Genomic DNA, 23424 nt, shown 5'->3' with positions numbered 1-23424 from the left:
AGATCTGGCGCTCTCTTCTGTATACATAATAAATAAATAAACCTTAAAGAAAAATCCATGTGCACATGTATGCTTGTGTGCACATGTGGAGGGCACCCCAGGTGCCACTCTTAGGAACACCAATTCCTTTGAGAGAGTCTCTCATCCATACAGCAGACTGCTGTCCAGCAAGCCCCAAGGTTCCTCCTGTCCCCACCTCCCCAGCACTGGGGTTATAAAGCACTCACTGTCACACTGTGACTTTCACACATATTTGGTGTCCTCATGCTTGCAAGGCAAGCACTTTAGCAACTGGGCTATCTTCCTAATCACTTTGCTTCTGGTGAGACAGGTTCCTGTGATGTGGCCTAGGATGGCCTGGAACTCACTATGTGGTCTAGGCTGCCCTTAGCCTCCCAAGCACTGGGATTATAGTGCCATCAGGCCTGGCTAAAAAGCTGGGTTATTTATTTATTTAATTTTTCACTTTTTAAAAATTTAATGTGCATTGGTATTTTGTTCGCATGTATATTTGTGTGAGGGTGTCAGATCCCCTGAAAATGGAGTTACAGGCAGTTGTGAGCTGCCATGTGGGTGCTGGAAATTGAACCTAGGTACCTCTAGAAGAGCACTCGGTGCTCTTAACCACTGAGTCATCTCTCCAGCCCATTTTTCTTTTTTAAAATGTTATTTCTTTTTGAGATGTCTTAGTATACAGCCCCAGCTGGCCTGCGATGCACCATGTAGACCAGGCTTGAACACACAAAGATGCATGTGCCTGCCTCTCTTCCCCAAATACTCAAGACTAAAGGCAAGCATCACTATGCCCAGCTTCATTAACTAAGTAAGTCACATGACACAGAAATGTCCTTAGTGGGAATCTATTTACATGCTGAAATGACAACTACATTCTCTCCACTTCACTGTGGTAATTAACACTTTGTCCTAAGCTCCTATTAATTACAACAGAAATCAAACACAATGACACGAAACTGACAAAGGCTTTGTGATCTTAAGAGGTAAAGATGCAGCTCACAAGTGAGAGTGCTCAGCACCACGTCTACGCTATTTCTACACAGCAGCTGCCCACCTTTCCCTTGTTCTTTCAATTCAAAACCATTCTCTTAAGATGCCTTCAGAGAAACCAGAATCCTCCCATGAAGAATTCCTTTCCCACTAGCTATTCTGGAGCCAGACCCCTTTGGGAAACTATGGGGCACCACTGTTATCCAACAGTCCCTGGAATCAGAGATTAACTCACGTGTGATGCAGGCTCTGTTAACCAATCCATGCACCTGTGACGAAGGTATCTGTCAAGTCAGACACCTACTAGTAATGTCTAAGACCTGAACACTTCTACAATTGAGAGTCCATTCCAACTTTCAGCAAGGAGAAGCCGCACCTGACTGGAGAACCCCTTGGTCTCAGGTGGCAGCAATGTGCTCCTACTAGCTTCTCCTCTGGCCATCGTGACCCAGGTCTCAGACAGTGACGCCCGGCACTTAGCGCTCTGCCTCCCGGCTGTGCTTACACTCCAGGCACTTACTTGTCTCCTTTGCTCCACCTCTCCCCGCTTGGCGGCCGATACGCTCTTAGTCTCTGCATCTCCTCCTTCCAGTGAGGAGGAGTTTCACTGCTGTCATCATCTTCAGACTCAGAACGCGATCTTGACCTTGGAGGTGTGTGGTAGCGCTTAAACACAGAGAGGGCAGTGAGTGACTGTGGTGACAGTTTACTTGTGCTCTAACAAATAAAGCTTGTCTGGGGGTCAGAGGACAGAACAGCCACTGTATTAAACATAGAGGTCAGGCAGTGGTAGCACACGCCTTTAATCCTAGCATTCGGGAGGCAGAGATCCATCCAGATCTCTGTGAGTTCAAGGACACACTGGGAACAGAGCCAGGCATGGTGGCACACACCTTTAATCCCAGCACTAGTTAACCATAGAGGTTTGGAGGCCTGTACAGACAGATAGGAAGTGATGTAGCTGGCGGAGAGAGGAAGTGAGATAGTAGAGCACAGAAAGGATATAGGCGTGAGTATACAGGAAGTAGCTCTCTCTTGGGCTGAGGATTTCCTAGAGGTAAGAACTTGTGGCTGGCTTGTTCTATCCCTCTGATCTTTCAGCCCTCACCCCAATATCTGGCTCTGGATTTTTTTTATTAATAAGACTGTTTAGCAATTCGTGTTACAACTGTTCTAAAAATGCCCCTTGTAAGACAGAGTCAGCAAAAGTCTAACCTAGGCACTGATTTATATCAACTGGATAGTGTGAAGGTGTTTCAGGTACAAGACATTTACCTGAAATCCTATATAACAGCTTCCTGCAGTCCTAACACACGCCAGTCTCCATTACTCAAGAGACTACAATTTCTCAATATGCTATTGCACGTATTATTACATCACTGAATAATTAAATTCATCCACAGCTGTAAATGTATGCAATGGCAGTACCTTCCCAAACTATGGGAAATAAAAAAGATTTCTTAAATAGGAGGAATAGTCTTTTTGTCTTTTTTTTTTTTTTTTTTTTTTTTTTTTTTTTGGACATAGGGTTTCTCTGTTGTAGCCCTGGTTGTCCTGGAACTCGCTCTGTAGACCAGGCTGGCCTCAATCTCAGATATCAACCTGCCTCTGCCTCCCAAGTGCTGGAATTAAAGGCATCTGCCACCAATGCCTGACAGGAGAAATATTCTATCTAAAACTAAACCTCAGATTTTTAAAATAAATTTTAAAAAAATTACTATTTAGGTAAGCATTTTGAAAGAAAAACGTTCTAACATACGTACAATTGTGCCTCTTCCTTTAATTTTCCGTCCAGACTTTGATACAGATGGTTTCTGATCACTTACAACAGGTGTAACATCTGGAATGTTCCTGAAAAAGTTGTGATGACCATTAAAAATCAGCAAATGCCAGAATGTCTTCCAAATGTTCCAAGGCAGAACTACAGTCTTTACAAGGTTTCATAGTTCATGACATGAGAATTACATGAAATTCTCATCCATCCACATATTTCTGAGCTCACTCAGCTATGAGGTGCACCACACATCACCAGATACAGTCACAACTAGCACTTCAGGTGCTACATACAGGACCCTGCCAACATGAAGTGTGTGAGCTCTCGCTGCAGACTACAAGACCAAAGCTCTAACAACTCTTCTAACAGAGAATACTAACTTGAACTCTAGATAGGAGTTATCCTGCCCCAGAAGAATTCCATTAGTAAATATGTAATTTGAAAAATTAATATTTACTACTTTGATTTTTTTAAAAATAAAAGATCTATGGAGGAAGCCAACCATGCCAGCACATGCCTGTAATCCCAGCATGTGGGGGACTTCAATGCCAGCCTAAGCTATACAGCAAGACCCTGTCTCAAAAAGAAATAAGCAAAGCAAACAAGAAACTGAAGGGCTAGGGGTACAGCTCTGCCTGACTTCCCAGCTTCCTAAACTACTCACAGGAACTTCCGACTTACAGCAGGCACTGCAGCATCATTGTTCACAGAACGTAGTTTTCTCTCCTCCCTCTCCTTCCCCAACTCCCTCTTTTGAGACTAGACCTGGTCATGTTGCTCAGGATAAACATCACTCCTGAGGTCAAATAATCTTCCCCAATTGTCCCTGCCCCCCACAGGCTGCAGCACTCAGGAGAGCTGTCCCTGCACCTCACCTGGGCACACAATAGAACCAGCCCAGTTCACAGAGGTGTAGGCAAGCCATCACCGAAGCTGTAAGCATGGGAGAGCTGTCTCCACTACTTGTCTGTCAGGTGATGGTGTGGGTGGGGGAGAGATGCCCCTGTGCCCCCCCAACCCCTTCCCGTCTGCAACAGCCACAGCCGAGCAAGATGGCCCTCCCCCCTTGCCAGCTGCAGCACTCAGGAAAGCAGGCCCTGCTCCTCACCTGGGCAGCACAGCAGAGCTGGCCCTGTTGTTGCAGGTGTGGGTGACCTAGGCGCATTGATGCAAGGGAGAGCCGTTCCCTTTACTCATCTGATATTTGGCAGCATGGGTGGAGGGGAGATGCCCACCCCCACCCCCAATCAATGCCTGAGACAGGTGGAGGAGTTGGCCCTGGAATTCTAAGAGCACAAGGGTTGTCCCAGCCCCTTGTCAGCTGTAGCACTCAGCAGAGCGGCCCCTGAACCTCGCCTGGGCAACACAGTAGAGCTGGCCCTGATGGTGTAGGTGGGGAAGAGCTGACCCTGAGGGTGTGAGAGCAGAACTGGCAGGCTGGCCAACCCTGCAGCTGCCCAGGCCCAGAAGTAGGGCTGTGACTTGGCCCACACCAATATCTACCCCATCTATGATCTGCTGGAGCATGTGAAGGGGCCTGACACACAGACCCAAAGCTGCAAGATCTGCACAACACAGGGCAACAACAGAATATTCAAGAGGAGTCTCAATGAGGGCCCAGCATTGATAGTGTACTAGAAAACAGAGGTCTCGAACCAGACCAATGACGCTTTGCAATGAACACTTGCAAGTAAAGACATATAGACAAAGGGGTTTACTTTGTGACTCACTGTGTCACACAGCAGCTTCCATGATGAAATTTTAAATTTTTTCCTTTTTTTTCCTCTTAAATTCTGTTTTATTTGGGGGGAAGGGTTGCAGAGGTAGAGGGCGGATTCGAAGGGACAGGGAAATGAATGTGATCAAGATGCATGATGTAAAAGACACACTGAATAAATAAAAAGAAAAAAAAATCTTTTCATTTGTTTAAAAAAAAAAATCTTCCCCGTGGCTAGGCCACATGCACATGTCACCATGCTCATGTCCTTTTAATAATTCCAAATTTAAATCTAATACATGAAGTATATTAAATATTATTTTCTGAGACTAAACCTAAAGCCACAATACAGGGAAATTAACTACAGTAATATTATGATACTAAATTTTATCTCCAGTCACTATGTAATTAACTTTGCACTATTAAAAGTGAAACAGATTTCACCACTCAGTTGGATGCACAGGGCTCAATCAACCTGATAATCCTTTCTGAACAAAAGGCCAATCAGCAAGACCAGTAATATAACCTTTCCAAGACCTCTAAATAAGCACTTACCCTCCCTGCCAGGCAGGCAGCATATACATAGCTATAACCCTAATACTCTGGAGGGATAAAGCAAAAGGATCAGCAGTTCAAGGCCAGCCTGCAACACATAGCAAGATCCACAAGCAGACAAAAGCCACCGAAGCAAAACAACAAAACACACCTTCTTCAATGAATAACTGTCCACTTCCTTTACCTGTTTATGTACTCAAGTGTGGATTCCGAAAAGGAGTCATGGTGAGGGAGTGTAAGGTAGCAATGAAATAATGGATTTACCCATCAAAGAAACAAAAATATACAGTGTAATCGCTAATCATCACTGTCACCTCGACTGGATATCCAATCACCTACAAGACTGGGCATCCTAACTATCCCACGTGCTAGGGCCAGGGCAGATTAAAGGAGGAAGAAGGAGAAAGCCAGCTGAATGCCAGCATTCCCTTCCTTCTGCTTTTTGTCCACTGTGCTGTGGGCTGCTCCATGGTACCCCTCTGCAGTGATAGACGTAATTCCCTGAAACCATGAGCAAGGTGTTTCTGTCAGTGGACACAGCAGGGAGAAGATTAATACGTTCATCAGCCTACTTACGGTTCAGGCTCCACTGTGACAGCAGGCATATCTCTTCTAAGTAAAAATCGGTTCTCGGGAACTGGAGGAATTTCTTCTGGACGGACAACTGGCTTTTCTCTTTTAGCATTTGAATCACCTGATCTTTTTTCATTCACATCACTTCTCTCAGAATAACTAAAATATAAATCAAGCCACCAATTTAGATGCTAGTATTCACAAAATAAAGGCACATAAAACATCGAAACTTACACTCACCCTGAAGTGTTGACTTTTACAAACATATAAAAACATCAACATATTAAAAAATGCAAAGAAAATTTTTATAAAAAAAAAAAACAACTAAAATTTTGAAATGGAAGTTGTCAATTCTGCTAATGTTTCCTTTGTTTGTTGGTTTTTTCGTTTTTTTTTTATTTTGTTTTTTGAGACAAGGTTTCTCTGTGTGTAGCCCTGGCTGTCCTGGAACTCACTCTGTAGACCAGGCTGGCTTCGAACTCACAAATTCGCTGCCTCTGCTTCCTGAGTGCTGAGATTAAAGGTGTGCACCACCACCTGGCAATGTTTCCTTTCTTTAAATAGTATTTATTTACTTACTGGTGTGTGCTAGTGTGCCATGATGTGGACTGAGACAACAACTTGTAGGAGATGGCTCCCTCTTTAAACCAGGGGTCAAATTCAGGCGTGGTGAGAAGCCACTGAGCCATCTCAATTGCCATGCTTTAGGGAGAATCAAGCTTTCTTCAGGGTGTGGACCCTGGTGTCCTGCCTGTACCCCAGTGGGTGGCCTACACCCCTTGCACATCTAGGCCATATTCAATGGACTCGGTGGGTTACTGACAGAAGAAATAAAAGAGGAGGGAGACATAGTGGGAAATCTGAAGAGGGATTAGGAAGTAGATGATCAAATTAATGTATGAAATTCTCAAAGAATAAAAATACTGTATTAAGAAAAAGAATATCAGGCATTAGGACTGGCAAGATGGTTCAATGAATAGAGGCTCTTGTCACCATGCCTCATGTCTTGAATTTCATCTCTTGGGACCCATCTGGTAGAGAGAAACCACTCCTCCAAGCTGTCTTCTGACCTCCACATGTGCATCTATCACATACACACATCTCTGAATACACAAAATAAAACTTTAACATTAAAAAAAGAAAGTTCAGAAATACCTTCACCTGAAAACCCCACCAATCTTTGCTATGAGACGTCTAGACCACTCCTTGATTGTTAGAGGCATCAGGTTAAAATCCAAAGGCTCCCTCTGTAAGTACGGTAAGTAAGGACGCTGAGCTTGCGGCGTGGTCACTGTGCCTCCTGTTGCAGGCGGTGTGCTGGGTCGGACACTCGACTCACACTTACCCTTCAGGGCTCACTGTGCGCTTCCTCCTTGGCTCCTCTGAACTGCTCATTTCCTTCCGTCTCTTTTTAGTATGTCTGACTTTTGGCCTCCTCTTATGTCTCCTCCTTCTGATTCTCTCTTGTTCAACTTCACTTTCTGAGGATGATTCTGAAGAGGAAGAGGAATTGGAAGAAGAATCCGAGTCTTCTGAATGTGTTGGTTTCTTCCTTTTCTTCTCAAAAACTTTTAATAGATAGTAACAAAAATATTAGTGCTTGAGTCCAGTGCACACCCATCCAAGTGAAAAACGTGACTGCTGGTTATCATATCATGACTTCACGCATAGCAAACTAAAACTAAGACTTAATTAAACTTTTCCCCGGTTATATGTATAATAGTCACCTACAAACTTGAAAAATACCAAAGCCCTTACCCACCATGAAGTCTATAGTCTGAGTAAGTGTGGCAAGTGATGAAAGCTAAGACAGAAAATAAACCATAAAGGGAACAGAGAGATGCAGGTAGCTTAAGGTTACATTTGAGCAGAGACCTAAAGTAGGGAGGAGTCCTATAGATATCTTAACAAAGAATGTTCTAGACACCAAAGGGCAGGCACAAAGTCCCTTAGTGTCAGAATAAAGGTCGGTGTGGCTGGAGGACAATGCGTAAGGAAAAAGAAAGACAACAGAGACCACAGGCCTCTGTGCTAAGGATGCCACTGTAGGTGTGTCTAGGCAGGACGAACGTGTTTTCGAAATGTGGCTGAAGAGGATCACTGTGGTAGCTGTTAAAGACAAACCAAAGTAAAACAAGGAAACCAGCAAGGACACTCCTGCTGATCAATGGTCAGGGAACACAAGGAGACAGAGGCAAGGTAGGTAGCATGAGGGTACTGCGGTAACACAGGCATGGGCTGGCTTGGACAAGCCAGCAGCCAGGCAGAAGCAAGGAAAAGCTGACAGTATCTGCTGGTGGATGGGATAAGGCATTGGCACAGAAGCACCAAAGCTACCACCTCCACACAGAAATTGAGAAGGGATCTTAGAAACTGAGAAGGCAACTTCAAGTTGCCATACGCTTTACACTGATATCCCAGATTCCTCCACCCTTCAAAAGCTCTTACCATCTTTCGTCAACTTGGTGGCAAGCACACCACAGTCAATGACTCGGACATCTGCATAAGGTCTGCTTGCAGCATCTGTTTTCAGATTTTCAATCTGTTCAATTACTTCAAAACCGGAAATAACCAGTCCAAAGACGACATGAACCCTGTCATAATACAAATTCAAGAAATAAATTAGTCTGATAATTACATTATGAACAGTAATTGGGACAATGCCACAAAAAACATATCTACAGAATTGCAAACAAAGCCAAAGTATTACGAACCAGCTAGAAGGGAGTGACAACCTGAAATCTACTTCATTACAGGAAACAGCAACCGTTCATGTGAAGAAAAAATAGGACTGTTTCTGTAGTGGCTCCTAGCCTTTCTAGGGTTAAGAATCTGGTAACAGAGTATACTTCATACTGAGAAACCACCTCAACAAAGACAATCAAAACCACATGGCTGGGAAGACTACCCATGGGCACAAGTGAAAGACCTCTTTAATAACAGGAGAGATGGGCTCTTAAAACTACTGTCCTCTGTGCCCCTTCAGGAAGACTTTAGCTATGAAAAGACTAACCCCTGATCAACCAGTCTTTCAGGCTTAGCACCCAAATAACTCCCCAATATTTTAATAACTTGATGCTTACCCATCCAGGTGTGGAGCAGGCTTTGTAGTTCTGTACAATAAACATCAACACAAAGATGGTATCAAAAATGACGTATTCAGATGAAGAAAGCAGAAGGTTTAAACATAGCATGTAGTGAACAAAGAAGTAAAGATAAAAAGACAGAAAAATGTTAAGCATAATATATATCCAACCTTAAAGACCCCCAAACACCAATAATAGCCACTTTACTGATTAAAAAAAACAAGATTGCAATGAATTATAAAACCAACTCTATTAGAATATGAGATAGGTTTCATTTGCATTATAAAAAAATGTACAGAGTACACACTGAAATTAAATTTACTCTCAAATCAAAAACAATAATGGCAACAGAAACAAACAATAAAAAAAAAATTTCCCAGCAGAATTAAACGAGGAGGAAGGCCCCACACAAAGGAGTGATGAACACTGGCCACACACCCACTGGCTCTTCTATTTGTTACTTAGGACTGAGACAGTCTGCATATACTTTAAGGCAGGCAATGGAGAAGTCTCAGGAGTTCTATCCCTAGCTACAGAAATACCTGCCCCTCTTCTTTCACTCAAGCCTCGCCACTCACACTCTTGAAAATGCAATAGGGAGGGGCTTTCAAGCTGCAGATGCTCCTTACAGCAAAGTAAGAAATGAGGGGGGTATTATTGACATCTTCAATTTCCATGGTCCAGAAAACACCCCACTAGCTGCTCTGTGAATGTCCCACCGTCACTGTTGGGAACTCTGTGGGGTATACTTGGTTAAGATATTTTGAATTCAAGCTGGTTTTCCCGTAACATTTTCATAGATATTTGTATGTGAATTATAATGCAAAAATTCAAAAGTGGATAGCTTGATCATCATTAGACCAGAACCTTAACTAGTAAAGATAAAAAACAGATGAGCTATCAGGCCATATTAAAGCAGTCACTTGTGTAAGAAAAACTCATATGCATTTCTATGTACGTTTTAAAGCCATTCCAAGACACATGAACAGAACACAATCTAATAACCTTTACAACAATGCCAAAAACCATTACTGTACAAGAGACTGCAATGCTTATACTTACTTTAAGAGTATCCAGTTCTGTTAGAGGAGTATAGATAGTATTTAACTTAAAAATTTTCAATGTCAACTTAAGTTTCAGAACTTTAAATGAGTTTTGAGTTTTAAAGTCACAAGTCTCAAATATTTCTTAGAAAACTGAGCAGAAATTAAAGATAGTATAATTGTAAAATAAAAATAAAAACAGGTAACGAAAAAAGGGAAAGAAATGAAGAAAATCTAACAAACATTGAAACTATGAAACAATCACCCAGAAGCCATGGCAGACAACAGCCGTGAAACAAGATGCTTCCTCTATTGTAGGACTTTATCAAAACACAAACTAACACACAAGCTAGACAGAAAGCCCTTCTAAGAAGGTGTAAGGGTGCTTCCAGAAAGACAAAACTGCTCTGCCAGGCAGAAGATGAAAGCACATGGTTGTTTACTGATTAGATACACTCCTCCTTTCTTGGGCCTCACTCTCAGGAATCTAGTATTGAGAAGAGCCTACAGATTTTTCTAGCACACCGAATTTTCCAATTCAACCGCCACCTCATCTAATACTGTATAAGACATGTAAGGCAAACTCTTGAAGCAAATTCCAGATACCTGCAGCAACACAAACTCAGACTGAGGATGGAACAGTGATCTTAGGATATTCAAGCTAGAATAGATAACCTGTCTCATTTTGAGAATGAACCCAGGTCCCTCCCATGTGCTAGGAACATGCTCAACCACTGAACTACATGGTCAGGCCCTAGTTCTGTGTTTAATTCAAATGAAAACTGGTCGATAAACAAACCCAGTCCTTAGTGTACACATGAACAGAGGAAAGGGTCATCTCTGCCTCTGAGGACAACTTTCAATGTGCTCAGCTTTCAAACCAATGTGAATCTTTTAATTTCCTGGCGCCTACAATTCAGGACACAGAAATATCAGCTTGCACCTTAACTGGGATAGAATATATAGTAAGAACATGAACAGTATTTCACAAAAAAAGGAACTCTCTGGATCTGAGCCTACAAATTCCAAGAGGACTCACTGTAAGGCAGGCTCACTGAGACTGTGTTGACAGTACACATGATAAACAGTCAACAGACCACAGGGTAACAGGAGGGCAGGAGGGACCGTGTGCTCAGCCAAGTCTATGAAAGCAGACAGAGAAACCCCACCCACCAACTCTTTACTACATCCAATGTTCTCAATGACATCACTGGTGCCAGTGAGATACACACAGTAAATGAAGACTCAGAAGACCAGAGCCGAGCAGAGATGTGTAAGTTTATACACACTTATTAAAGCAAAGGAGAAACAAAGACAAAAAGAAAAACAAAAAACATTTCAGACTATAAAGCTTCAGTGCTCACATGTTTCTATTTTCTGCTATCACTTAGAGACACAGGCACTCCAGCCCCTGAATCTACTTAAAACAGTTACTGCAGGGGTTCATTTAAATCACAAACCCTAGAAACTGAAGAGTATTGCTGTTGTTCCAAAGAATAAACTACACTTATGCCATCATCAGACCAGCTTTTGGACCTTACTACCTTCTAAAATTCTAATCTAAAACACTGCCCAGTGCACACAAGAGCCACTGAAATGAACTGTACTTCTTAGGTTAACCATAAGCAACAAACACCCTTGTTTTACGTACACTGCTGCTACACAGAACAAGCAGAAAGCTTTTTTTTTTTCCTTAAAATGTTTCAATACACATAACAATAGGATTAAAGAAACAAAGGCAAAGAAAAAGAGAGAGCCTTAGAGTAATGAGACATTACCTTTGGAGCGCACGGTGTAACACTCTTTCTGTAAATTTTACACAAAAATGGCAAGAAATAAATTGTAGTACACTTTTAAGACAAGACTGAATCTATGTTCTAATATCAATATAACTTTGAAATTAAAATTTTATAGTTTTATGCAAAGCAAGAAAGCTTTTTAAAATGGAGGGCTCTAAATTTTCTTTCATAAGATATTTATGAAGAGATGAATATTGTTTTAGAAAGGCCTTGTGGAGATCTTCTCAGACTGATGGTATTTTAACACAGGGGATGGTAACAGCTAATAAAACATTAAAGCTCCATTTATAATCCCAGAGACTAGCTACGCCAAAAATCTTTCTCAAAAAGGTAATGCATCTTGAATATGAACACAGATATACAAATCCAAATACTAGAAGTAGGAACTTCTAGGAGAAAGCAATGACCCCCCACCCCTCTAAAAATACCAAGTTCAGATCATTCAAAACAGAACTTGAAGAACTTAACTATTTCAGTTCATTTTCATGCTTCTGCCTTTCAAACCCATTTTTGGTTATATATCACAACATAACAGAACTGACATATAAATATCAACATAAGTGGAAAATGATTTGGGCAGAGTCTAGACTATGCTCACTGCTTGTTGAACATACTCAAGCTGTTAAGTCACTGGACAGAATTAATAAAAACAGTCATAAGGGCACAATTAGAACTTTAAGATCTCCTCTGAGGCTCAAAAGGCAACAGAGGTGACAGCCTTAGAGCATAAACTCAAATCCTGGCCACAGGACTTATGTCTAATATGATTTTTCCCTTTATGAGAAGTCTTTTTTTTAAGAACACACACTGATGAATTTTAACTAATAAAACCTAAAAAAAAAAAAAATAACAAAAACTATGACTAGATAAACCAAAAACCCTACTAAACCACAAACAAAAATTTGCCAGGAATTTAGGTATATTAAGTAAAATGTTTAAAAGTAAATTAGAATCTCTCATATACATGAGATGATACATGCATTAGTGTCACACACAAAAAAAGTTTTAAATCATGCAGTTTTTCTTTTCAGTAAAACAGAAAGGTACTCCAGGCCTAAAGTAAGAGGTCACGAAAAACAACTATTCTAATGTCATCTTTGGTATACAACTCGTTCCTTCACAGCCTGAAACTACAGCTGTCACAAAGAGGGGAGCTGGTGTTCAGGCAGTGGGCAACTCACAATGCTCTGTGTCCCCAAGGTCACTCAGACAGAAGAACCTTCTGAAACTCAGCTCTAATACAAAGGAAATACACAGAAATGATAACTAGACACATCTCTTCCTGACTGCTAACATGTATGTCGCACAAGCACTCAGTAAATCTAAGCCCAAGTGTTAGAAATGACATCTGATATTCAGAGAAAGTGGCTTTGAGTTCAAATATCACAAACTCCTTCCCTCTTAAAAAATTTCTGAAGTTAATGCCGGGCGGTGGTGGCGCACGCCTTTAATCCCAGCACTCGGGAGGCAGAGGCAGGAGGATCTCTGTGAGTTCCAGGCCAGCCTGGTCTAGAGAGCGAGATCCAGGAAAGGCGCAAAGCTACACAGAGAAACCCTGTCTCAAAAAACCAACAACAACAAAGAAAATCCTAGATCACGTGTCCCTGTCTTATTTATGACCTCTGTAGTAAGCTGGGGATTAGAGATATGGCTCAGTGGTTAAGAGCACTTACTGCTCCTCCAGGACCAGTGTTCATTTGCTAGCACCTCCTGGTGGCTCACAACCAGCTATGTAACCCAGTCTCAGGAGACATGGTGCCCTCTTAGGGCCTCCAGAGGCATTGTGTCCATGTGGTACACTGACACACATGCAGGCAGAACAGCCACACACATGAATGGAGAGGAAAGAGAAGAACTTCGTTCATAGATATAAAATCAACAGGCTGGGTGTGAAGGTACATGTCTTTAATGCCAGCACATGGAAGCAGAGGCAAGTGGGTCTCTGAGTTGCAGCCAACCACAGTTTAGAGGACTGCTTGTACAGCATTTACAAGATCCTTAAGTCTGACCACCAGCACTGAGAAAAAGAAAAAAACATTTTGTTTAAAGGTCAAGTTGAGCTTTTCTTTTCATCTTGTTTTCATAAAAATTACCATGACCAGAAATAGTGGCCAGTGACAGTCTATTCACCAAAGCTTTGAAGCCATAAAAGGCCTACACTGGGGCTGGAGAGATGGTTCAGCATAAGAGCACTGAATGCCCAGCACCCACAAGGTGGCTCACAATTCCAGCCCCAGAGGATCCAATGCCCTCTTCTGGCCTGAGGGCATTGCATGCACATGATACACAGACATGCAGGGAAAACACTCATGTGCACAAAATACTGGTTTTTGGGCTGGGCGGTGGTGGCGCACGCCTTTAATCCCAGCACTCGGGAGGCAGAGCCAGGTGGATCTCTGTGAGTTCAAGGCCAGTCTGGGCTACCAAGTGAGTTTCAGGAAAGGCACAAAGCTACACAGAGAAACCCTGTCTCAAAAAAACAAACAAAAAAAAAATACTGTTTTTTTTTTTTTTTTTTTTTTTAAAAGGCCTGCACTGACCAATATTTTAGTAGCAGCTGAGGGAGTGAATGCTGCAGCTCCTGGTTTAGACAAGATGAGTCCTACGTCTTTCTGAGGAGCTTTTCTGATGAACATTATTAGGTAGCTATAGAACAATTTCTTTTAAAGAATGCTTGTACACAAATCATTCCATATATTCAGAAATTTATAAGACATGCTCTTTCTTCTATGACATTTTTGTACCAAAGTGTTTATAGTTTATCTTAAAAATAGGGCTATTTGGGGCTAGGCAGATGGCTCAGTGGGTACTTACTGTGTGAGCATGAGGAACCCTAGTTCTGATAGCCAGCACCCACACAATAGCTGGTAAGAGCATGTACCTGTAGTGCTGGAACTGGGAAGGGCAGAGGAAGGAGGGTTACTGGAGTTTTCCAGCTAGCTAGTCTAGGAGAATCTGGAGAGTTCCAGCTTCAGTGAGAAACTGTTTCAAAAAAAAAAAAATAAGGGAGAAGGGTCGACAAAGAAAGATACCTGATGACAACTTTTTTTTAAAATCAATTTTTATTTTTATTTTTATTTTATTTGCACTGGTGCTTTGCTTTCATGAATGTCTGTGTGAGGATGTCAGATCTTGGAGTTACAGACAGTTGTTAGCTGCCATGTGGGTGCTGGGAATTGAACCCAGGTCCTCTGGAAGAGCAGTCAGTGCTCTTAACCACTGAGCCATCTCTCCAGCCCCTGATGTCAACTTCCAACTTCTGCTCTCAAGTACACTTGAGAACAGGCACACATGCACACACATAAAGACATAGGCTTTTATAAATAACAAAAAGAGTAAAAAAATTAACTCAGGGTACAGAAAAACAGAACCAAAACCAAGATTTCTTTGTGTGTGTATGTATGTGTGTATGTGTATGTGTGTGTGTGTGTCTGTGTGTCTGTGTGTGTGTGTGTGTGTGTGGTTTTTTGAGACAGATTTCTTTTGCTGTGTGTCCTAAAATAATTCGGAACTCACTCTGTACTCAAATCCACAGCTGTTCTTCCATAGCCACCTGAGTGCAGGGAATCACAGGTATGAGCCACACCAGGCACCCTGATAGCTAGGTACATATTCCATCCCACAAAAGTAGTAATTGTCATTTTCTTTTGCAGCAGAATGTCCCTGACTCTGATACTTAACCACAGTGACTCAGAACACAGTGCTTATGACCCTGGAGCATGCCATCTGTCAGCAGCTTTCTTCTCCTGTCTTAACATTTTCTTCCAGAATGTGAGAGAAGACTCTAGAGCAGCCTAGACTGGGCATGTCTTTTCTTCCTTATTGAGCATTCATTCTCTATACAACATTAAACGTGTCCCACATGATCTCTAATTCTACAGCTTTTACCTGACTCGTTCACTGCTGCATCTATTTCTGCAGTGCTAGTGACTGGGCCTACAGCCTTGCACATACAAGGCAAGCTCTCGATCCCTGAACTACACTTTCTGCCCTAGAGCATTTATTGTTTTTGTTTGTTTGTTTTAAAATACTTGACCTAAAAAATGAACAGAAAATGACAAAATGAGTAAACACTAACAGGGGTTGACTTGGTGAGTGTGGTTCCAAGATTCTGAATTCATTTAAAAAAAAAATGTTTCAGTATGAATTCTTATTTCCTTAGAACTTTATGAGGATGGGGCCACAAACCATTTCTCTCCCATTTCTTGAGCAGTACTACTCCCCCATAAATGTCTTTTCTTCTTCTATATAAGCTCCCCAACAGAAGCACCAATTCATATAGCAGTCAATACAAGCAGCTAATAGTTAAAATTGTAAATAGCTGTAAAGAAAACCTCATCTTCACTATGTATGATCATAAAATATATATCTGCTAAAATATACTCTCTACACACACACACACACACACACACACACACACACAGATTTAGCCACTAAAACAATACATGTGAAATTATATTGATGAAAACAGTGTACACCTTAGGAAGGGAAGTTGCTAAATGTGTGAGCATCAAGACAACAGTTAGTGCACAGAGCACAATAATTGTGAGGCTTCCACATGCCACACTAACAGCACCAAATTTACTCCTTGGGAACTGTAAAAGATTTGTGGGACACAAACTGAGTACCATTTGTGCAGATGTTTTACAAGTCCTTGCAAGACCAATGAAACAATCTATAAGACACATGTGAAGCCTCTCTTGCTTTCCGTTTCAGAACTACTACTCAAGGTGCCACAGATGTGTGGTCAAAGAACAAAAGCCCAGAGCTGTTCCAGGAAAGCCACTGGGTAGGTCTCTCTATGATTATACACACAACTAAAGACAGTACATTATTCTTTTTACTACTTCCAACTCCAAAAGGACGTTAGCTTGCAAGATACAGAGTTTCAAAGACTTCCCCTTTATTGGCTACCATCTCTTTCAGGATATTTTGTTCAGAAATGTGAACATTAGTTTGATTTTAATCTTGCAACTTGTGGAAACTGGAATTTTCAGCCAGCATAAAGCAGCACATAGGCACACAAGTCACTTAAAAAAAATTAGAACAAACTTTGTGTGGGTGTAAAATGTTCAATTACCTCCAAGACTGTGAACTCCTCTCCACAAGGAAGTTTCAAATAAATTTCACCAAACTAAAGATAGATTTTTTTTTCCACGCATCCAGTGATTTTAGTGCTAGCTATAGTTAATTATGAAAACAAGCTTAAATTTTTTATTTCTAATTTACTGATTTAAATTTTTCATTTGGCATTCCTCTTCAAACAGCAGTCCAATGCAAAATTAGGCCACAGTGAAAGCAGTAATGCCTTTTCTAAATGTTTCTAGAGATTTAAGTAGCTATTAAAATGATAAGGTAATAGGATAGTAACAGAGGTCTGTATAAATAAGCTAACTATATGCAATAAAGGCAAGAAACTGCTACTACCTGATAAGGCAAATTTTAAATGTAATGATAAAAAAAGAAACTTTAGAGCCCTCAGATGGCACCATCCTGACAAATGAATTGTTAGTTTTTCATGTTCACAGTTCAGATAAGCTTAAAAATGGAAACAAAGAGGCCTTAGAGCAAACAGCTTTGACAAGGAGTTACTACAAAAAAGTTTTTGAAAATCTACCTCTTTACTTTGCACTGTCCCCGCCCCCAACAAAGAGTAAGACTAGGAAAAGTACTCCAGTGAAAAAGTGTGTAACTAACCATCTGTGGGATCAAAACAGGGCACATAAGTGACTGTCTCAGGTTTCCTTCCCCTGTAACTCAGCATGATCACTTTCTGCTAGCTTTCCATTTTTAGGACATCTTTAGGAAGAGAATGCCCCTTATCTGAACTTCTTCAGATCATGTTGGCAATCTTTCAAACTTAAAATGTGAGTTTTTTATATGAATAATTGACTCCTTTAAAGACAGAGAAGCGCTATTCATATTTATCCATTCAGAAAGATGTAAAAGAAAACGTGATAAACCATGAATAAGATATTCCTCCAACATACATAGAACAACAGAGATTACTATCAAAACTATTAAGCTGCATGCTGGGCAATTAATTACCTTTCATATGATGAGATAATAAAAAAATAGGTTTAGATAAGAATGTAATTAAAAGTATGCCAAAGGTTTTACTTAGAATTTTTACATGAGAATCTAGTCTTTGGTTGTGCATGCATATACAAACAAGAAAAAAACCATTATTACTGTGTATGACATCTGTATGTGTATGTAGGCACACATGTGGAGATTAGAAGACAACTTTGCAGAGTTGATTTTCTCCTTCTACCTTTATGTGGGTTCTGGGGATCAAACTCGGGTTGCTGGGCTTATGTGTCAAGTGCTCTACCAACACTGAACCACAGAGCCAGCCCAAAAGTTATTTGGCTTTTTGAAAAGAAAATTTAGTACTTTAAAGTTTGTTGAGTAATATTTACAAGTTTTGGGAAAACGACAGCCAATGTTGAGTTAATAATGTTCCTATACCTCCTTTTAGAAAATACTGTTACCTCTCTCAAAACAAGCTCACAGTAAGAGAGAAAACAAAAACAAAACCTCACATGATGATTTAACCCAAACCATTTTATGACTAGGGGTCCATCATAGACAATTTTTCTTTTCTTTCTTTTCTTTTTTTTTTTTTTTTTTTTAAGACAGGGTCTCACTATGTAGCTCTATAGCTCTAGCTGTCCTGGAACTCACTCTGTAGACCAGGATGGTCTCAAACTCAGAGACCGGCCTGCCTCTGCCTCCCAAGTGCTAGGATTAAAGGCGTGCACCGCCACATCCCGCTAGGCTATATCATGAACAATTTTTGCATGTTCATCATGAGTTCCTATTCCAATCTAGGTTTCTAAACTAAGCCTTCAAATGAGGAAAAGGCTACAAATTCCTTCCTCATGATGGCAGCATATTCTGGAAACAGTATGTGCCTTCAGGTTATATTTTTCAGTTCCATTCTTCAAATCCAGGATATGTGCTGAGCGCTGAAGAAGCCATTAGAGATTACAGTTACTACATAACATCAGAAACACAGAGTCAAACCAAAGCTGTCAAGTGTTTGAGCAGTAAAATGAGGTTAGCTATCCCATCTTTCTCATGAACAGCGCTTCTCTGTAGGAAAAGCTCATCTCTGCATTATGCCTACTCACATGAAAAACTGGGAACCATTGGTATGTTTCCCTCGGTTTGCCATTGACAAAAGGAACGCTCTGTCATGTTTGAGAATAAAGTTTTCATCTGTTTGAAGAAAACACAAATTTGTTAGTCTCCAATTATAAGCAGCTTTTAAAGTCATGTTCAAGTACTAAATTGAAAGCAAAGGATGAAATTCCTCTTCTGGTAGGTAAGATATTTGGCAATATTTAGAAAAAAAAAAATTAACTAATCAAGTAACGAAAGCACAAAAAGGCCGAAAAGATACTAATGAAAGCCTTGAGGAAAGAACAGGAACTGAACACTGTGCAAACAGCCTTAGAACAGTCACTTCCAGCAGTGCCCACTCGGCTAATGACATAAGCCACCGACTCTCAGGGAGACCAGCCAGAAGTTTCCAATTAGCCTGACACATGAACTATACGTAGGTGAGTTTAATAAGCCTAATCTTAAATGCTTAGCATTTGTAAGGTAAATTTATTATTCTACTGAAGTCAAGCTGGTCTATGAAAACAAAAATATTATATATATTAAGTTTTAGGAAAATATCAAATTAAGTATCAAAAGGATCACAAAATTACCTATGGAAGAAAGTTGTGTGAAACTAACATTTTAAAAGGCAAAATACAATCTTAAGATACAAAAGCATCTGCCACAGAGAATAGCCACATTAAAGCGGCCCACAACATTAAGTGTAAGTTGCTACATGCCATTAGAACAAGCTAGAAAGGGGGAAAAAAAATCTGCCATCACCATCATTTAGAGATGGCTTTAATTCAGTAGACTATCTTTAAAACTGGACAGCCATATCACTCTGGATGTGCCTGATCTCCTCTAATATCAGAAATTAAGCAGGGTCAGGCCTGGTAAGTATTTGGAAGAAACATCTTTAAAACAAATTTCCTTTTACATTCATACAAACAAATTTTTCTTTAGAACAAACAGAAACATAAAACTGTAAAAAAATGATTACCTTGGGGACAGGCTTCTGAAAAAAGAGTAGTGATCCATTTTCCCCAAAGGAAATATAAAAGACCATTCCACACTGAAGCTTTGATAGCGTCAAAGTCCAGCAATGCTGGAGCCCACTGTAAATCCCTGCAACTGACTTTTCTAAGGCTTTTTGGGGAAGTGCAATAGTTAGACTTATGAAATGTTACTACTGTAGGAATAAAATACAACCGTAAAGTTCTAGTACACAAAAGAAAACATACAAACCTTTTTGAAAGGAAAAAAATACCAACTTTTATTCAAAGAAATTGCTTGGTTTGTGGCGGGGGGGAACCACAACTAGATTCTTTTTTTCCCTGATGTAGAACGAATAACCAATTGTAAAGAAACAAAGGCACAGATGCATGTATGAAATCACATAGATTTTCCAAGTCTTCAAACAATACAGACATCCAGCCACCACCTGACCAGACTGTCCGTGGATTTATTAGGAGGGCACAAGGGAGCAGAGTGGAGTTTGTGTTACTGAGCTTCGTTCTCTTACCTTTTCATTTTGCAAAAGACCACATTCTCTATAAACAAAAGAATATGTTGACAGTTTTAGGCAGGAAGATAGGAGTTTTCATGTATATAGTTGCCTAACCTCCATGCTGAAAGTCATGTTTAACCTTAAAGTTAGCCTTAATTAATCTTGTCAATTAAAAGTTATATATTACAATATAATTTATCCCCAAACTCATGCAAATAAAGTATTTTCATGCAGCATTAGTTTCATGCAAAACGTGAACTACAAGTAAACCTCTTCTCATTAAAGTATGCGACCAAACTTGCTTTATATCAGAACTGAAACAAAAAAACACAAAATACCAGGCCTTACCTTTAAAGTATCCACCATAAATTGATTCTCCACCTTTTCCATTACCTGAAAACAATGAGCCATAATGAAAATTTGAAATATTCAACACATGAAAATTAGTATCTTTCAAACATCTACTAGTGTATGCACACATGTGTATGTGTGCAACAGTGTAAATGTGGAGGTCAGAGGACAAGCTGCAAGAGTCAGTTCTCTCCTTCCACCATGTGAGTCCCAGGGATTGAACTCAGGTCATCAGGCTTAATCACAGGTACCTTTACCTGCTGAGTACCTTGCCAGCTCCATTTGCTTTAGATTTAAAACACGGCCTCACTAGTGTAGGTCAGTGTGACCTTAAACTCAAAATCCCTAGCCTGTACCTCCCAAGTGTTGGGATTTTAGGTGTACGCCACCACATCCACCTCTATTACAATTATCATCACCATCATCATCATCAGTACTTCAGATTGAAACCAGGGCCTGGTACATACCAAGCAAATGCTCTACCATTCAGCTACCTTCCCAGCCCAATAAATTATTTTTGATGGCCTCAATATCTTGAAGGAAATCTTGAACCTTTTACCTGCTACCAAAAAAAACCTATGATTCTAGGTGCATTCAATTAATTTAATCTTTAAAATATCATGCTAAGTACTATCAGAAAAATGATCTCTATGACCCATTTATTTCCAGAAGTAGTCACACTAAGTCACACTAATTTCTAGAATAGCTGTAATTGGACAATACTGTGGTATTCACTGGAAGGTAATCTATGAGATAGTTATAATGTCAATAAAATAAACTACATACAATACAACATCATTTTTTTTTAACTTTTTCACAAATTCTCGATCTGTAGCATCTGTTCATCCAACAATGATGCACTGAGGACACATTATTCACATCATTCTGTGACACGATATTCACCATTAAAAAAATAATGAGAATCTTTAAAAAGTGACAGATGGATTTATTAGGAATATAACTTTTAGCTCTACCTTCACTGAAGTCCCCACCCTGAATCATAAAGTTTTTAACCACACGGTGGAATGTAGAACCTTTGTAACATAACTTCTTCCCAGTTGTTTTCCCAAGGCCTTTCTCCCCTGGGGGGAAAAAAAAAGAAGTTTAGCTACAAACCATCATTCTATGGGAATAACCAACAAGCTAATCTGCAGTCAAATCCCTCCCATGTGCTGATACTGTGAGAGATGTAAGACACAATGTATGTAGCACACATACATAACATACAAACTAAAATAAGTAACACAAAGCAGTTCATGTATTAAACTGATCCAGAAACAATTCTATGTGCTACAGGAGGTAAGAATGGAGATGAATAAAATAAATTAGTTCAAACATTGTGTCTCTTTGTGTTCAAATAAAGGTTTTAAAAATGAAGTTTGCTATTTCTAATGTTTAACATTTTTTTTTTCCTGCTTGGCTAGGGTATGTACAATGATACATAATAGAAAACAACACATTTTATAATTTAAAAAATTGAAATTTAGGTAAAAATTTTCCAAGATAAAATTAATTTTGAAGATGTCCTATTTGACAAACCAATACATAAAAATTGCACCACATGAAATAGAATCTTATCGTTTTAAAGATGATTTATTTTTCCTCCTGTCCTCTCAATTACTTCATTTCATATGAAGTAATGATTAACATTTTAGCTATAAAACTTACTTCACAGACAATTACGTTTTTATGAAAGTTCCCCTGCCTTAAAGCAGATACAGATACAAGTAGCCAGGCATTCTTACTGAAAACAGGTTAAAAACTTCACTGACCTGAGCATAGGCATAGGAAGTTTTTGCATGTTTTTGGACATATGTCTGAGAAGAGCTGAAACATAATTCGACCAACTGAAACAAAATATATGAGGGAAAAAGAACAGTGAACAAGTTAATACAAATATTCATGTAAGAACTGGGAGGTACCCTAGTAATAGTAAGTTTCTTCTTTGTTTTTTAGAGATCTAACACAGTGAGTTCTCTAGCACAAAAATTGTACGATTTAAAGTATTTTTTTAACAGAGCCTTCTTGTATATTCGAATCCTTTAGTACAGAACTAAGAACCCTCTTAAAAAGTATGACTTTGGTTTGCTAGGCTAAAGACCAAGCCCAGGGCCTCACACACGCACAGCAAGCACTCTCGTGTTGAGCTGCACACACTCCCAGCTCCAAGTGTTCTTAACTAAGCTGTGTGACCCACTAGGCCCTGTCAGTACATTAGTACCTCCCTCCATAACAGTCTATTTTGCTCAGCACAGTTAGAAGGAAAGTTCTTCCATGCTGTCTTTGGAGCTTTCTTCCCTCAGCTGTTTGGAGCCAATCACCTAAACTGTACCCACACTCAATGCTCATGTTCCACTCCCTGAGAGCCAGGGGAGAAAAGGTTGCTCAGAAGAACCAATGCTGTCTACAATAAACAACAATAAAAAGAAACACACTATGCCCTAAAAACTGTTCACAAATTCTGGTCTCCATATTCTTTTTTTTTTTTTTTTTTTTTTTTTTTGGTTTTTTGAGACAGGGCTTCTCTGTGTAACAGTCCTGGCTATCCTGGAACTCCCTTTGTAGACTGGCCTCGAACTCACAGAGATCCACCTGCCTCTGCCTCCCAAGTGCAGGGATTAAAGGTGTGCACCACTAACACCCAGCTCCATATTCTTTTGAGCTGTTTAAAATTACTAAGATGTTGTTAATGGGTTATACTTGTTAATCAGCATATATAAATCAAAACTCAGACATTCCTTTAAGATACAATATCCAAGCACATATTCCATTAGCCCTCAGGTCAGTGAAGTGAGATCTTCCTGAAAAGTGCAAATCCTGTTTTAGTATTATCATAAAAAATAGTTCTGAATCATGAAGTGGTATTGCACGCCTTTAATCCCAGCACTCAGGAGGCAGAGA

General features: G+C 40.0%; 1 protein-coding gene across 4 annotated transcripts in view; it reads right to left on the bottom strand.

Annotated features, from left to right (window-relative positions):
• The window catches only part of Nktr (natural killer cell triggering receptor), a 38841-nt gene that overhangs the window by 9566 nt on the left and 5851 nt on the right, over window positions 1-23424 (bottom strand). For 2 of the 4 annotated variants that reach the window (XM_076577407.1, XM_076577405.1), the window contains exons 3-12: window positions 22296-22370; window positions 21498-21605; window positions 20521-20565; window positions 18689-18776; window positions 8708-8737; window positions 8073-8218; window positions 6970-7192; window positions 5628-5783; window positions 2769-2856; window positions 1526-1671 (exon numbers count right to left, since the gene is read on the bottom strand). In XM_076577407.1, coding sequence (XP_076433522.1) covers window positions 1526-1671; window positions 2769-2856; window positions 5628-5783; window positions 6970-7192; window positions 8073-8218; window positions 8708-8737; window positions 18689-18776; window positions 20521-20565; window positions 21498-21605; window positions 22296-22370 — 1105 coding nt within the window. Of the gene's footprint in view, window positions 1-1525; window positions 1672-2768; window positions 2857-5627; window positions 5784-6969; window positions 7193-8072; window positions 8219-8707; window positions 8738-18688; window positions 18777-20187; window positions 20216-20520; window positions 20566-21497; window positions 21606-22295; window positions 22371-23424 lie in introns of those variants that run through there. The other 2 variants (XM_076577406.1, XM_016001464.3) reach the window with 2 other exon arrangements.

Source organism: Peromyscus maniculatus, chromosome 7 (genome assembly GCF_049852395.1).
Source record: "Peromyscus maniculatus bairdii isolate BWxNUB_F1_BW_parent chromosome 7, HU_Pman_BW_mat_3.1, whole genome shotgun sequence".
Taxonomy (NCBI): Eukaryota; Metazoa; Chordata; class Mammalia; order Rodentia; family Cricetidae; genus Peromyscus; species Peromyscus maniculatus.
This window is presented reverse-complemented; position numbering and strand designations above follow the sequence as displayed.